The sequence below is a fragment of the Larus michahellis genome, chromosome 5, assembly GCF_964199755.1.
Source record: "Larus michahellis chromosome 5, bLarMic1.1, whole genome shotgun sequence".
NCBI lineage: Eukaryota > Metazoa > Chordata > Aves > Charadriiformes > Laridae > Larus > Larus michahellis.
Window position 1 is genome coordinate 54,995,379 of NC_133900.1, and position 14,349 is coordinate 55,009,727.

A 14,349-nucleotide genomic window follows, 5' to 3' on the forward strand; every position below is an offset into this window, starting at 1 on the left:
AGGATGTTGTTGCTGAGACACAGGCAACCCATGGACAAGGAGAGAAAGAAAAGGCGGAACCGCTTGCATCTTGCTATGCAAGGTATTTAATTTCAAGGAGGCAAGAGATACAGGAGCCCTGGCTTCGCTTTGTCTTACAGTGCATCTTGTAGGTCTTGTTTATCCCACCGTGACATCTCTCCTGGACACTCCCATTCACAAGAAAAGCAACCTGCCTCATGAACAACTTGGACCAGTGCGTGGACATCCTCTCCAGTTTTGTCCTGTGACTCATGGACTTAAACACAGTGGAATCCTCGTGGCATGGGGATACCTTGGGTGGGTCTTTCCAGGGAAAGGCGTTACCCGCTGGAACTCAACTGACTTGTATTGAAACCGGTCCACTGCTGACCTGAGCATTGTCCCTGCCCAGGACAGGGGAGTTGGAACTGGATGATCTTTAAGGTCCCTTCTAATCCAGACCATTCTGTGATGATTCTATGGGCTCCCAGGCTGACTGCTGTCGCGGTGCTGGAGGAACCAGTGTAACTTCACCAAATCTGTGAAGCATGAACAACCCAAAGTCATCTTCCTTGTTACGCATGTCACAGCTGTTTTGTGCCTTTTTCATAGATGTGTGCATCCCAAGTTTTTGTTTTCCTAGAATGGTTTGGGTTGGAAGAGACTTTTAAAGATCACCTAGTTCCACCCACCTGCCATGGACAGGAACATCTTTCAGTAGATCAGGTTGCTCAAAGCCCTGTCCAGCCTGGCTTTGGACACTTCCAAAGATGGGGCACTCACAGCTTCTCTGGGAAACCTGTTCCAGTGTCTCACCCCCCCCTTATTGTAAAAAATGTCGTCTTTTATTACGACTTTTGCCTTTGAGTTCCTGAAGTTGAGGCTCTGTGTGGTGATGCAGCAGGCTGGGGAGTGGAGAGAGCTAAGCAAGGTGGTGGTGGGCTTTCCATGGCTGCTTCTCCTCACCTTCACCTGCGGGCAGCCCAGAGGGGCTGGGTTGGATTGGGAGGCAAGGGACAGTGCTGCAAAGAGGCTTGGTGGTTGGCTGGAAACAGCTAAGGCCTCCAGCAGGCACCTCCGGTACTCCAGAGTGGCATTCACAGGGCGGCGAGTTCAATGCAGGATGTTCATGAAGAGCAGACCTTGGAGTGACTTTCCTTGCAGGATCAAAAACCAAGAGAGGAGCTTAGGGCAGGGCAAGCTGGAAGGGCTTTGGATGTCTGTAGTGATGAGCGCCAGGGGGACCCCAGAAGATGGAGGGAGATGACAGTGAAGGCAGAGACAGAGATGCTGCCACGAGATGAGTATCTGAAGGGCAGGGAGAGTTGTAGCTGTCAGGGTTTGTGTTTATCTTTGCAGCAGTGATTATTTTCAGATAGCGGTGTGAGAGTAAAACGTCAGCTCCTGCTATTATTAGCACTGCGAACAACGAGGCTGTTGCTCATTACTGGCAGGTGAGATGAAGTTAATTTTATTTCATCCTAGGTGTGAAAAAGTGCAAAAACGAGACAGGCTCTGAGTCAGTCCCTTTGGTCCAGAAAAGAAGAGACACACACACATACGCACCCCATCCCTGGGGGGTGTTTTTTTTAGGGTGCTTTCATCCTGCTCCAGAGTAAGTGCTGCTGGAAGAGTGGATAGATAGATACGGTGAGGAGCTGCAGCTGGCTGGGACTGCTGAAAACATGTTGAGTTTAGGTAAAAAGCAAACCGAAGACTTTCAGGGTTCGTGCTTTGAAACTGGAGGCTTTGCCCAGAGCAGAGAAGGTCTCAGCCCAAGGTCAGCAGCACGTGGTGAGACCCCAAAACAGCTTTCGGTAGCAAATCCCCATCTGAATGAGATGCAGCTCCCTGGAGGGAGGAATTTGACAACCCCATGGGTGAAAATTGCTCCTGGGCTTGTACCCACCTTTGGAAACTTGAGTTGTCTTTAGCAGGCTGAAGGATCTGGCTACTGGTGATCTTCAGAGCAGACAGAGATGGGGTGGGCATCAGCGTAAAGATCTTGGGGATGGGTGGCGCTGGTGTAAACGAGAGCTGAATACAACTTGCATTGTTTGAGCAGATGCGTCCTGTCTGCTGCTAATTATAAGTGTTGCATGCACAACACACACGGGGAGATGTGCCAGGTACTATTTCTTTTCACGTTGAACTCAAGATCGTTATAATTAAGCTTTAAAGTTGTAAGTAAAAACTAACATGGAGCGCGGATTTGCCATCACGCCGCTTGCAACCGGGCCGGTCCTTGCCGGGATGGACGGGTGTGGGGGTACGGCCTCCATCCTGGAGGGTGGTCAGAGGGGGCTTGGGGGAGTGAAGGGCCTTGCTGTGGCGGGCATGTCCAGATTTGGGTTTAAATAGGCAGAAGTCCCAAAAATACTAGAAACGTGCCTTTTTACAAATGTGGGAAGTGTTGCTGAGTGAGCTTTAGCAGCCTCCTGGACTTGGTGGGCACAGAGGAGAGGTGCTTGCGGAGAAAGGAAAGTCGTGAATAAAATAGGGAAGCAGTGGGGGAAGCGATCGCATAACCTCAGGCCAAGAGAAACGAAGATTGGTGTCTCTGATTGACAGCTCCAGGAGGAGCTGCCACACACACGGATGGATGACAGGGACGTGCTGGCTGTGCCGCCGGCTGCCACTTGGCAGGCAGGCACTGGCCACCGGCTGTCTTGTGGCACTTCTCGGGGCTGCCTCAGGAGGAGGTGGGTGCTGGGGACAACACGGCGTGTCCCTGGGGGAGCATCTCACCTCTGCTCCCTGAACGTGGCGGGGGGATGGGACGGGACTCATGAACCCCCTTTTTGGGCAATGCCACAGGAGGCGATGTTGGTGGCTGTGCATTTGGGGTGAGGATCACCGTGGCCCGGATTTCATGGTGTGCTTGTGGTGCGGCCAGAGGGGTGATGGGTGGGCTGGGGCGGGGGGGACACTGGGCAGAGCTGCCACAGGAGGAGTGGTTCAGGAACAAGGCTGCGGAGCAGAGAGCGGCGAGCTCTCGCAGCCCCGCGATTTGTATTCGGAGGGAGAGCGGCTGCTGGGTTTCAGCGCTTGTAGGTCTTCATCTGGGGTCGTGTCTGAATAAGTCGTGTTTTGAGATCCAGGGGGGCGCAGGGGAACAAGCCATGCTGTCAGCACGGCAGTGGAGGAGAGACATCTTAACTGCTCGTGATAAATGGGTCAGGATGGGTCCCGGTGTTTTAAAAATTAGCTGTTGACCTAGATAGCGACAGCGTCATGACTTGCTGGCAGTGGGAACAGGAGTGAGCGTCGCTGGAGCTGCGCGTCGCTCCGGAGCTGGGACAAGCCGGCTGTGCTGGGCTGAACCGGGGATGGTTCCCAGCGCTCCGCTCGTTCCCGGCTCTTCCCCAGTAGCTGCACTGTGCCGGGGGCAAGCACGGGGGACCTCGGCCTTCTCTTTCCGATGGCTTCTGAGGGACAAATGCACCTTGTGACACAGCAAAGCCATCAGAAAGAGATGGCCGAGGTCCCCCTGCATTTGTCCCACAGGCAGCAGCCGGGGAGGCACCTCCTGCCACCCCGGGCTTTGCTCTCCTCCAGCAATGAAGGGCTCTCTCAATTGTCGTTGTCCCCCCCCAGGTTTTGCAGGGTTTTGCAGTGCCATGCGCCCCTGAGCACCCACCCAGGCCGTTTAATGCCAGTCCTTATGGAGATGTGCCATGCATTTGGGTCGGGGCGGTTGGCAAGGTTGATGCTAAAGGTGGAGCTGCTGCCCAGGTCAGGTTTTCTTCTGCTTAGCACTGGGCAAGGAGAGGCCACCGCCTGCGGCAGGTCTCAGCACCCCAGGGGTGTTTCCTGTGATGGGATCCTCTTCCTGTGGGTGGGTGAAGCCATGTTCCTCCTCAGCGCTGGAAGTCCTTCTTGGCAAGAGGCCCGTCAGTGCCCCTCGTTAGCTGCTGTAATTGAATAGTGGCTTTCTTGGGTGTTAATTAAGTAATATCCAAGCTGAGGTCACAGTTGCCCTGTCCTGACAACGCTGGTCTTCTCAGTTCAATTCAAGACACTTTTTCTTCACCAGGGTTTTCTGTGAAGGTTATTAGTTAAGACCTGAGTAATTCATTACTTGAATTTTATTTGGGTTTGTTTTTTTTGTTTAAGTCTGCTTGCTGGTGGGGCCAAGTGATGCTGTGATACTGCGGAGTTATGGCAGTTTCTGATTGCATCGATTCGAACGTTTGTTGGCTGTTACAAGCAGTGGGATGGGGTGGTATCGGTGCCTCTCTCCAGCGAGGTCCGGTTTTATTTGAGCTTCATAACTGGGGCTGCAGTCAGAGCTCTTGGGACCCCGGGGTGCTTGCCCCGAGCCCGACTGGGCGCCCTTCAGGCTGCTGGGCTTTGATTTGGTGGGTTTTGCTTTGGCCCCTTGAAGGCAGCATGTGCCCTATGGCGCCTTCAGCTCCGTTGCAGAGCAGCAGTGCTGACCCCCTGCACCCCGAAAAGCACGTCGTCGCTCCTGGAGCAGCACTGCCAGCTGATGGGGTGCAATTAAGGATGCTCCATTAAGGTTTTGCTTGCTGAAACTCTACGTGGTTCTGGCCCAAGTTGCTTGAGCACCATGTTTCCAGCTCGTGAGATGCTCTCGCCTGGCACGCGCTAGCAGAGGAGCAGCAGCAGCTCCAAAGCAAGGATGGCCTGGCCACGAGAACCCCGAACTGTGGGGGAAAAGGGGTGGGTGAGCCTGAACTTGGCTGTGCGCAGGAGGTGCTCTTTCTGGGAGGTGTATATGGCATTTTCCCCTGTTCGTGCTTCATTGGCTCTTGTGATCCTAGTGTCTCATCTCGCTGCTCAGCTTAGATGTTTTTATTTGAAACTGTCTCAGGCAAGCACTGCGCTGAGCCCCCGAAGTCCACAAGAGGAGGATGCACTCATGTCTCCAGGCGTGCGTGGGGGGAGGTCAGAAACAAGCCAGTGCTCGCGGGTTGGAGAAGGGTCTGGCAGGAGGATGCTGCCGGGAGGCCAGGTCCTCGCACTGTGCCTGCGTGCGGAGCCGTGTCTGCAGCTCTCCAGCTCCCCTCAGGGTGCAGCAGCCAGCCCTCTTCGGCTGGCAAAGCTGCCATCGTGGCTGTGAACGAGCTTTGGGTGCTGGCTGAGGGCAAGGTGTCCCTGGGGAAGAGGGATAGTCTTCCCCTGCTCCCGGGGGCTTGCAGCAATTTCTCTGCAGTGGATTGCCTTTCCCGTGGCATCTCTCTTCCAGAGTGTTTTCCCTGCGCTGTTTGCAGTGGTGGGAAGGTGCTGAGATTCCAGGGGGGAAACAGCCGCACCAATGCTGGGGTGCCCAGGGGTGGGTGGCATTGCCCCCTTCCCTGGGAGCCCTGAGCCATCAGGACTGCTCTTGCATTGCACCCAAAAAGCAACATCTTTGAGTCCCAACAAGAGGTTGTGACCATGGCTGGGTGTCTGTCCCACAGCAGGCACACGTTTCCCTTCACAGTGTCAAGGAAAAAGAAATTTTGGTCCTTATTTATGGAGGTTGTTAGTCCCCACGTGTGACAGAGAGGTGATTTCTGACTCCAAGCCCAGCTCCCGTCGGCATGTTCACGAGCGGGTGCCGTGCCCGTGTTGCCTGTCCGAGGTGGCCGGCAGCTACATGTGCTGCTTTATCTCCCGCAGGCTCCTGCTTCTGGGTCGCTGTCCTGGACGGCAACGTGGTGGGGATTGTGGCAGCGCGGGGCAACGAGGAGGACAACACGGTGGAGCTGCTCCGCATGTCCGTTGACTCCAACTACCGCGGAAAAGGGATCGCCAAGGCCCTGGGCCGGAAAGTGCTGGAGTTTGCCATGCTCAACAACTACTCCTCCGTCGTGCTGGGAACCACGGCCGTGAAGATGGCAGCCCACAAGCTCTACGAGTCCTTGGGGTTCAAGCACGTGGGTGTCGTCGAACATTACGCCCTGCCAGGGATGACGCGTTCCTTACTGGAGAGAATGTTTTTCCAGCTCCGCTACCACCGCTACCGCCTGCAGCTGCGGGAAGAATAAAAAAAAGCCCCAACTAACCAAACAAAAAAAAAAAATTATTTTTTTCTTTTTTTTCCCCTCCTTCTCCTCCCCCGTTCAAAAATAATAAATTGCCCTTCTATTTCTGGTCACTGTCGATTTGCCAATTTCGGGTTGAGTTTTGGTTCCCTCATGCCATCTTTTGGTTTGCTCCGTGCAGCTCGATCGTCCGGCCGAGCCGCGCTCCTTCCTCGCATGCTGTAGGTGGTGGCGCTGGGAGTCCTGCGGACCGAACCCGACCTGACCTGACCGGCGGCCTCTCCTTCCCAGGTACCTCCGTAAAGCACAGAAACTTTCAACTGCAAAATAGTACCACTGCTCCGGTGTACATAGCCGCCTCCTTTTCCAAGTGTAAGATAACATAGCGACGCATTCACAATAGCGCAGGAATATTACTTGAATGCAGTTTTCAGTATTTCATGCACCAGTAAGTAGAATATGCATTCGTCTTACTGTTATTTACTGGTTAATAGTTTTCCAAAAAAAAAAAGAAAAAAAGAAAAAAAAAAAAAGAAAAAAACCCAAACAAACCAAGGTGGGGGGCCAGATCCGCCCCCCCTCCCCAACCCGCTTGCTACAATGCATGAAGAGGAAAGCGCGTGCACGCACTCGCACACACGGCACTGCCACCACGGCACTGGTGTTGCACTTTTTTTTTTTTTTTTTTTTTTTTTGAGGTTGAGGGGGGGATGTGCCTCATTCTGCCAAATGTCTGAGAGACCCCGGGTGCATCCGGTAACCACGACTCCGCTCCATTCCCCCCCTCGACCCCCCCTCGACCCCCCCTCCTTCCTTCCTAAGCCAGCACAGACTCGGACCGGCTGAACTCTGAGCCCCATTGTACCATAGCGTGAAGTTAAGATCAAACCTAAATATCTCCCGCGCTGTTCTGTAGCCACGCGTAACCTGCAGTCCTGGGCCAGACTCCGCATGTGCGTTGGACTTTCTCTTTGCTGCCTTTTTAGGGTTTGGGTTTGTCGGGTTTTTTTTGTTTGTTTGTTTTTTATTTCATTTTTAAGGTTTTGTTGTTGTTGTTATTTTTAGTTTTGGCTTTTGCTGAATGGTGTCATTGAGGCATAATGGAGGCTGCAGTTCCTATGGCAACACATTTGCACATTAATGTGTGCACCAAATCTAACCACTTCAGAGAAGCAACGTGTGACAGATAATAGCATTTTTGGGGAGCGCCGGGGGAGGGGGGGGGGGGTATCTTAACCAGCTGCTTGTTTGATAAATGTAGATGGCCTCACTGCAGCCTTCCATCAAAGGTAATTAACTGCTTTAATGATGTCAGATTTGTGAATTGTACAATGCAAAAAGCAATGCAAAGCAGATCCGGCATGTGTCTGTACCCGGTATGTATGTACAGTGCCTGCCAACTAAAGAATAACCGAGACTTACAGCTTCTTCTAGCCTGAGATATCAACTTTTATAACTTATTTAAACAAATAGCAACTTTGCATGAATTACGTCTTGGGGAAAAAGAAGATCGGTAGGTTTTCATTTTTAAAATGTGGTATCAGAAGTATAAAGAAAACCATTTCTGGCTGCACTTAATTTAGGGTGGGTAGAGGGGTTCGGCTCTGTTAATACGTTTAAAGGGGAAACCCCTTTAATTTAGTTCCTGGGGGGGGGAAAAAAAGTTACTATTTTATGAAGTATTATGCGGGGGGGCAGAAGGATGGGACCCACCACCTGTCATGATGAAGGTGACGAAGGGCTAGAGCGCGTGTTAACCGCCCTTGCAAATGCAATGGAAACATCATCGGGAGAGCCCTGGCAGGCAGCGGCGTGGGGAGAGGAGGGGAGCCGTGGGGCGGGCGGGGGGTAGGCGCCATGGACCCACGCGTGGGATGCTGCCTGCCCCTCGCCCCTACCGGGAGCTGCCTTTTCCTCCGCGGCCCAAAGCTTTCCCAGCACTGAGACGTGGCCGGCGATGCTGAACGAGAGCTCGCCCCCATCCCTGCTGGGGCCACGGTCCCGGCACCGACGCCAGGGATGGAGGAGCCCTTTGCACAAGCCCAGTAGCGCCCAGTGCTGGGCTGGGGCGCGGTCCAGCCTGTGCGGAGCCGGAGGGGCAGAGTCCCAGTGTGTGTCCCAGCAATAAGGGGGGGGTGTGGGGGGTGGGAAATGAGGATGGTGAAGGGCACTGTAGCAAGAGACCGTGAGTTTAATTAACAAAGTTTCTGTATGGGGCACTATATTTTTAAAAGTCTTTCTATGCTGTACATTTCTCCTGAAGCTGAAATAATGTACTGTTGGTAGGGGTTCTTGTATAGTGTACAGAAATTGGCAGAATATTTTCTTGCTGCATTCAGTGATTTATTAACCGAAGTAAAATAGACAAATATAAAGTGTTAGCAAAAGTTGAAAGAAAAAAAAAAAAAAAACACAAAACAGTTTGTGCCTTTTTTAGTTTATTTTTCTGTTGCTATATAATCACTGCACTAAAACCTTTCCAGACGGGAAAAAAAAAACAAACTAGTCTCTTAATAAGGGAGGAATACGTAAAGCCTAAATTAAGCATTGATTTTTTTTTTTTATTGGGATATTTAATTAAAAGAATGTTGCTGGTTTTATTTGATACCTGTGCCTTTGTAATAAAACTCCACATCCTGTCAGAAAAGCCAAACCTGGAATAAATCCCACCAGATCCCACAGACGCAGAAGTACCACCAGGTTACCAGTATTTTCTTTTAAAACATGTAAACCTTAACTGATGATATTACAGTGTCTGATCGTAATTCCTGTTGAGTGGCCTGGGAGAGAGGTGCTGGAATGGTGCAGCTTTCGGGGTGCTGTCTGCATTCCTCCCCGGGGCACGCCAGGTGCCGGAGATGCACCGATAAGGACTGAGTCGTTGCCACTTGGCCGGTAGCTGCTGAGCAAATTTCTTCCCTTAACGCCTCTGCCAGTTGCTTTGTGACCAGGCCGGCTGGAAAAAATCCAGCTGGTTGCTCCCAGCTCTCCCAGGCGGGACAGCTCGTTTCTGAAGGAAAGGGCTGGCTGCCAGACAGGCTGGGTTTTGCTTTCCTCGGAAGATGGAGAGGGCTGGCGGGTGAAACGCCGCTGATCCCGGCGCTGGTGTTTATTGGGAAGCCCAAGTGGCAGCTGGAGCTGCATCCCTGGTAGCAGCAGTGGGGCGGGGGTACGGGCCCGCTGGCGCTGCTCTCCCACCCAGCGCTGCTCCGAATGGGATCAGACGGGCTTGGGCCTAAAAGCGTGGAGTGATGCTGTCATCTCGTCTGCATTCAGGGCAAGTTTGCCTAAACATGGTAGCTCAGGCTGAGCTCTGGAGACAGAGAGTCGCTGCTGTGCGCGGCCCCGGGGCTCTGCGCCACGCCAGGCTCACCCGCTGCCCCCAGGGTCCAGCCTGCCTTGCCCTCCCCACCCCAGCCCCTGCCGCTTGGGCCAGCGTGCAGCTACCAGGGTGCAGCTCCCAGGGTGACGTGCTGAGGTGGAGCTGCCCTTGGTGGACCACCCGCAGCTGGTTTGAACAGCACTGCGTGGAAAAGATCCTGCAGCTCATTGCTTGTGCTCCCCCCCCATACTGCTTCTGGGCGAGCTGCTGCTTTCTGCTGCACCAGATAGCCATGGTCTGCACAGCCCTGCATCGGGGCCTTCCCCCTTTTCTCTGGGCTTGAGCGGCACCTCCTTGGCGCTTCTCATCCCAGTTTGGCGGCTGGGTAGGTGCAGGGCAGCACAAGGTGGTTGTGGGTTTGGTCCCGAGCAGAAGCGTTTGTGATCTGGACCTACCCCTTGAGAGCCTGTTGCCACTTGTTGAGTCTTAATTCCAACAGAGACTCACGTCAGTGTGAGATGGGAGGGGATGCTCCTAATTTATTTTGGTGGTTTCTCCTTCCAAGGACGCTTCTAGCTGGAGTGCGGGGAAGAGTGGAGCATCTTGGGTTTTAGCCTCAGTTGGTGAACGTAATGGCTGGTAAGACTGCTTCAGATTTGGGTGTAGGATGTGTTGGAGATGTGAAGGAGCTTCCCCCAGCTGTGCCAGGTGCCCACTTTTCCTTTGCTGTGCCCGTGGGTTGGCGCAGCCCGCTGCCCTCGTGCTGCAGGCCGGGCAGTGGCTCGCGGGGCGCAGCTTCCTCGCGTGGCAGCTCTCTCCTTAGCATTACGGCTTTTTCTGCTCGTCCCTGTGCAGTGGGCATTGCTGGAGTGTCCTCTGCTCGGAGGGGACTGGGGCAGAGCCCTTGCTCATGGGGGGAAGGCATCAGGTGTGATGTCCAAAAATTAAAAAAAGACTATGCATCTTTGCATTGCTGTGGCTGAGGTCCACAGCCTCAGGCCTGCCCCAGCCCTCCGGGACATTCTTGGCCATTTCCTTGGGAGTGGGAATCCCCTGCGCGTCCTGAGCAAATGGTCATCTCAAGCACATGGAATATTTGGCAATAAGCTCTGTGGGCAGCTTGGCCCCTGAAGGGATCCAGGCCAATAATGCTGAGCAATCAAACCCACAAAGAAAGTGGTTTCTAATCTTACTTGAAACCCTCAAACTGGTCTTTGTTGTAAATTCATGCCGTGTTTTCCCTCCATGAAGCAGACAGCACCTACAAGATGCTTAGAAATGGCAGCCCTAATTCATCTCTGCTGGGGGACACAGAGTGGTCTGGGGCACTGCCACCAGCTGAAAGCCGTTCTTTTCCCTTGCCTCGCTGTGACCGTGTGGTCTGTGGGACAGTATTTCGGAGCAAGCCTTTACCTCTCCCCGCACGTGCTCTGGGCTGTCCCCAGGCACAGGACGCTGTACCCACGCTGGGAGCTGGGCTTTCTCCTGCACGGTCCATCCCCTCCCGTCTCTGCGGCACGTACGGGTCGGGGAGCAGCGGGGGAAGTCGGGGCTGCTGCGGGGCACGGCCCGCTCAGGGAGGAGAGATGCGCGGCCATGGGGCACCTTGGCTGCGGGGCTTTTCAGGCTGGCCGTCGTGGAAGGGGATCGCTGGCAGCGCAGTCAAGCCCATCAGGAAGAAGCAGGCTTGTTTTACTAGATGGTTGTCGGAAACAAGATGAGTTTTAACGGAGACTGTAGGGATGCTCTGTGCCCTGCGGCTCTGAGGTGCAGGAGCGCTGCAGGGTTGAGCTGGTTGCGGGGCGCGATGGGGGTGGCGCGGGGCACAGAAGCAGGACCGGCGTTTGCGATGCTGCGGGGGTAGCTGCACCCCCAAAGCCAGCGTCGCCGCTCGCAGGGTGCAAGTCGCTCTTCTGCTACACACAAGGTGGATGCGCCTAAATTCTTAAAATCCCATCTTGACTCATTTCAGCAAATGCAGGGGGTAAATGACGTCCCCAAGGCTGGGACCTGGACAGTCGTTCCCCCGCCTTCGTTCGTCTCCATGGGAAATGAGGATGATAGTTTAGGTCACAACATCTGAATGCGATAGTCCCCGTGTAGGAGAAGCAGGACCGAGGTCGGCAGGTGGCTGTTGGCGTTGGGATGTGCCTGTTGGGTCCCGGTGCTGCAGACCTGCAACGGGAGCAGAAGGTGCTCGGTGCCTGGTGGGGGTCAGGCCCCTTCCTCGCTGTGGCCAACTGTGAGAACAGGCAGTCCCGTGGTCAGAATTCCCAAGGGAACTGTGGCTTTACAAAACCTCGTCACGATCCTTGCTGCTGCCCGTCGCTCACTGAACCGTGTCTGTCCGCGGTGCAGGTCTGCTGCCTTTTAATGTGCCAGATTTGCTGGCTGAGGTGCAAATGGAGAGAGACTGACTGCAGGGATTTCCGAATTGCCAAACACACAAAGGCAGGAACCAGCTCCAGTTACCTCTGAATTAACAATCTCCTTTTCAATGTGCTGGGAGCCTGTTTTGCATTAGCGCTGGTGTGATGCACTCTATTTAAAGCTTAATAAAGGCATTTTAATTCCACACTAACTGGAGTCATGCAGTGGAATATACTGTACCACGTGAAGAAAACGAAGGGATGCAAACTGTTAAATAAGCTTTAAACTAAAAGGATAATTTTCTCTTTTTTCTTCCTCAAAATAGATCTACAGAGAATCTTGAGCAAAAAAACGTGTGCTCTTGCATCCCTCAGTAATAGAGACTATGCACAGAGATTATGCTTATCTCCCACCAAAACACTGCTACCTGAGTGGCCATTTGGAGTACCTTTCATTGAAAATAAAATACGAGAATAATTTCAACAACAGAGAGTTTAGTAAAAACACAGTATCATTTAAAACAGCAAGCTCGAAGTCAGCATTTGGAGTTTGATCAGTGTGTAAAGTCACTGTTCAGTGCTGTCTCTGTGTTACACGATGGTCAGCTGCGGGAGAGAACGTGCTTTGAACATCTAACTAGTAGAGGATGGACTTACTGAGACCAAGAGCATAACAAATACATAATGCAACTGTAAATTTATTTACAAGTAACACGTTTGAATGCAGAAGCAGCTACTGCTATGTAAGCGTAATGAACATATAGCTAATGTTGTTTTCGATTTCCTTTCCTCCAAAGCTTAGTCCTTTTGACTTGTAATATGTATATTTGCTTTTTTTTTTAAAATATAATTAGGTTTAACAAAGCATCCGTTGCTTTGTGAGTTGTACTTACGATTGTGCTGGGCCGTTAGCTTTAAGCAGTTTGTGTGCTTGTGTTATTTTATTAAAGCAAAAGTCTTCTTGAGACAAATGCGGTAAAGGTAAAGGAAAAAAAAATAATATTTTTTTGCTAGTGTTAAGCAGATGTGTGGTATGCATTTGGAAAATGTCCAGTGTCAGTTGGAAAAAAAAAATGGCAAAACTGGGGCTAAATGGCTTACCAGAACTGCTCGTGTTAATGGCAGTGGCTTTTTAGTTCATGGGTTACAGTCTAAACTCCTGCCTAAATAGAAACTCAGATTCCCCCAAACAGCCTCTTACTCTGCATCTCTTCACCGTTGTACAAGACCGATGTGAAATGAGTCTTGTGTTTTCTATGTTCAGCATAGTATGTACTGTACTTCGTAATGGGAAGTGGCTACAAGTCCTCAAAGAAAAAACAAACATATTTTAAAACAGCAATAATTACCACTGTAAAGCAAATGAGCACGTGGGGGAGAGCACAGGGAGATAGTTATGAAGACGATACCGTTAGGAACACACTGGCGTCAGTGCTGCTGTTGCACCTGGGGAGCAGGATTAAGTACTAGGAAAGGCCATCGGTCTCTGGGACTGGACTTCACCTTGGCAGAGAACTTGCCCGTGTAGGATCCCTCCGTCTGAATCGTTTCTTCGGTGTTGTAAGTCCTGACGCAGCGCAGGTTTTTCACTGTGGTTTTAGGGGTGAGTTATCGCAAGTACCGTTCCTGGTGGGGGAGACAGATGGAGGGAAGAGCTGTCAGAGCCACACGCAGGAGGACGGTAGATGCTCATTGCCGCAGTCTCGTACCCCGGTGTATTCTGCCACCGCACCACTGGGGCTCAACAATAGCAGGAAATAGAGTAAACTAATATAGTTTTCCGATGGAGGGAAGCAGCAGTCGGCTCTGCTGGAAAGCTGTTTGCGTACCGCCATGGCCTGTGGATGCAAACCAGTTCCTGTAGCGGGGCAGGGCGCGTGAGGAGGTGTGCGGGTTAGCTCTTCGGTCTGCTTTAGGCATTTGAGCTCCAGCCTGCCCAGCGTTATCCCGACGCGGCGCGGTCTCTCCATCTTCCATCGGCAGAGCCCCGGGAGCCGGCCAGCTCTGGCGGGGCAGCGGGGTGTCCTCGGGCAGGGCCGGCTGAGGTGCTCTGGGTGAATGACTTGTAGGTACTTAAGTTCTGTTCCTGATGGCCGCTGTAACTGTGAAAATTAACCAGACCTGCTGTGATAAATTTGGTTATATAAGGTTTATTTGGTTAATTTTTTATAAGTGAAAACTGAAAAGATGAAAGAGAATTGTAATATGAAAGCAACTGCTGTAAATAATGTACGAATGAATAAAATCTAAAACTTATGTCAGTTTTTTCCTAAACTGTATTGCTGTCGAGTTACTGACACTGCAGTGCAGACGGTGCCTCCATCTTTTCCAGCTCCCAATCCAGCATGGGCAACCACCACTCGTTCCTGTTTTCATGGATAAAGAGGGGTATCTCTATGTCTTGGATTGTATTTCCACGCTGTTCCAGCTCACAGCTAACACGTTTGGAAGCATCAGTGTTCTTGGTGCTGCACATAGTAAACGTGGAGCCATGCCTGGTTGTTGCATTGCTGGTGCTGCCCCGCGATGGGACCCTGCCTAGCCCTGGCCACCAGGCATGGGTCTGCCTGCCTCCACGTGCCACCCAAAATCCCACCTAAGATCGGAGATAGCCCTGAGAAATGTCCCATTGGAGCAGAGGACAGAACAAAACAGGCCGTGTCTT

The 14,349-nt window shown here is 52.3% G+C and overlaps 1 protein-coding gene across 1 annotated transcript in view; it reads left to right on the plus strand.

Moving 5' to 3' along the window:
- The window catches only part of NAT8L (N-acetyltransferase 8 like), a 29,619-nt gene extending 23,047 nt beyond the window's left edge, over window positions 1-6,572 (plus strand). Inside the window, exon 3 of the mRNA XM_074587390.1 lies at window positions 5,629-6,572. Within this exon, the coding sequence (XP_074443491.1) occupies window positions 5,629-5,996 (368 nt within the window). The 3' untranslated portion in view covers window positions 5,997-6,572. The remainder of the gene's footprint in view (window positions 1-5,628) is intronic.
- The last annotated feature ends 7,777 nt before the right edge of the window (window positions 6,573-14,349 follow it).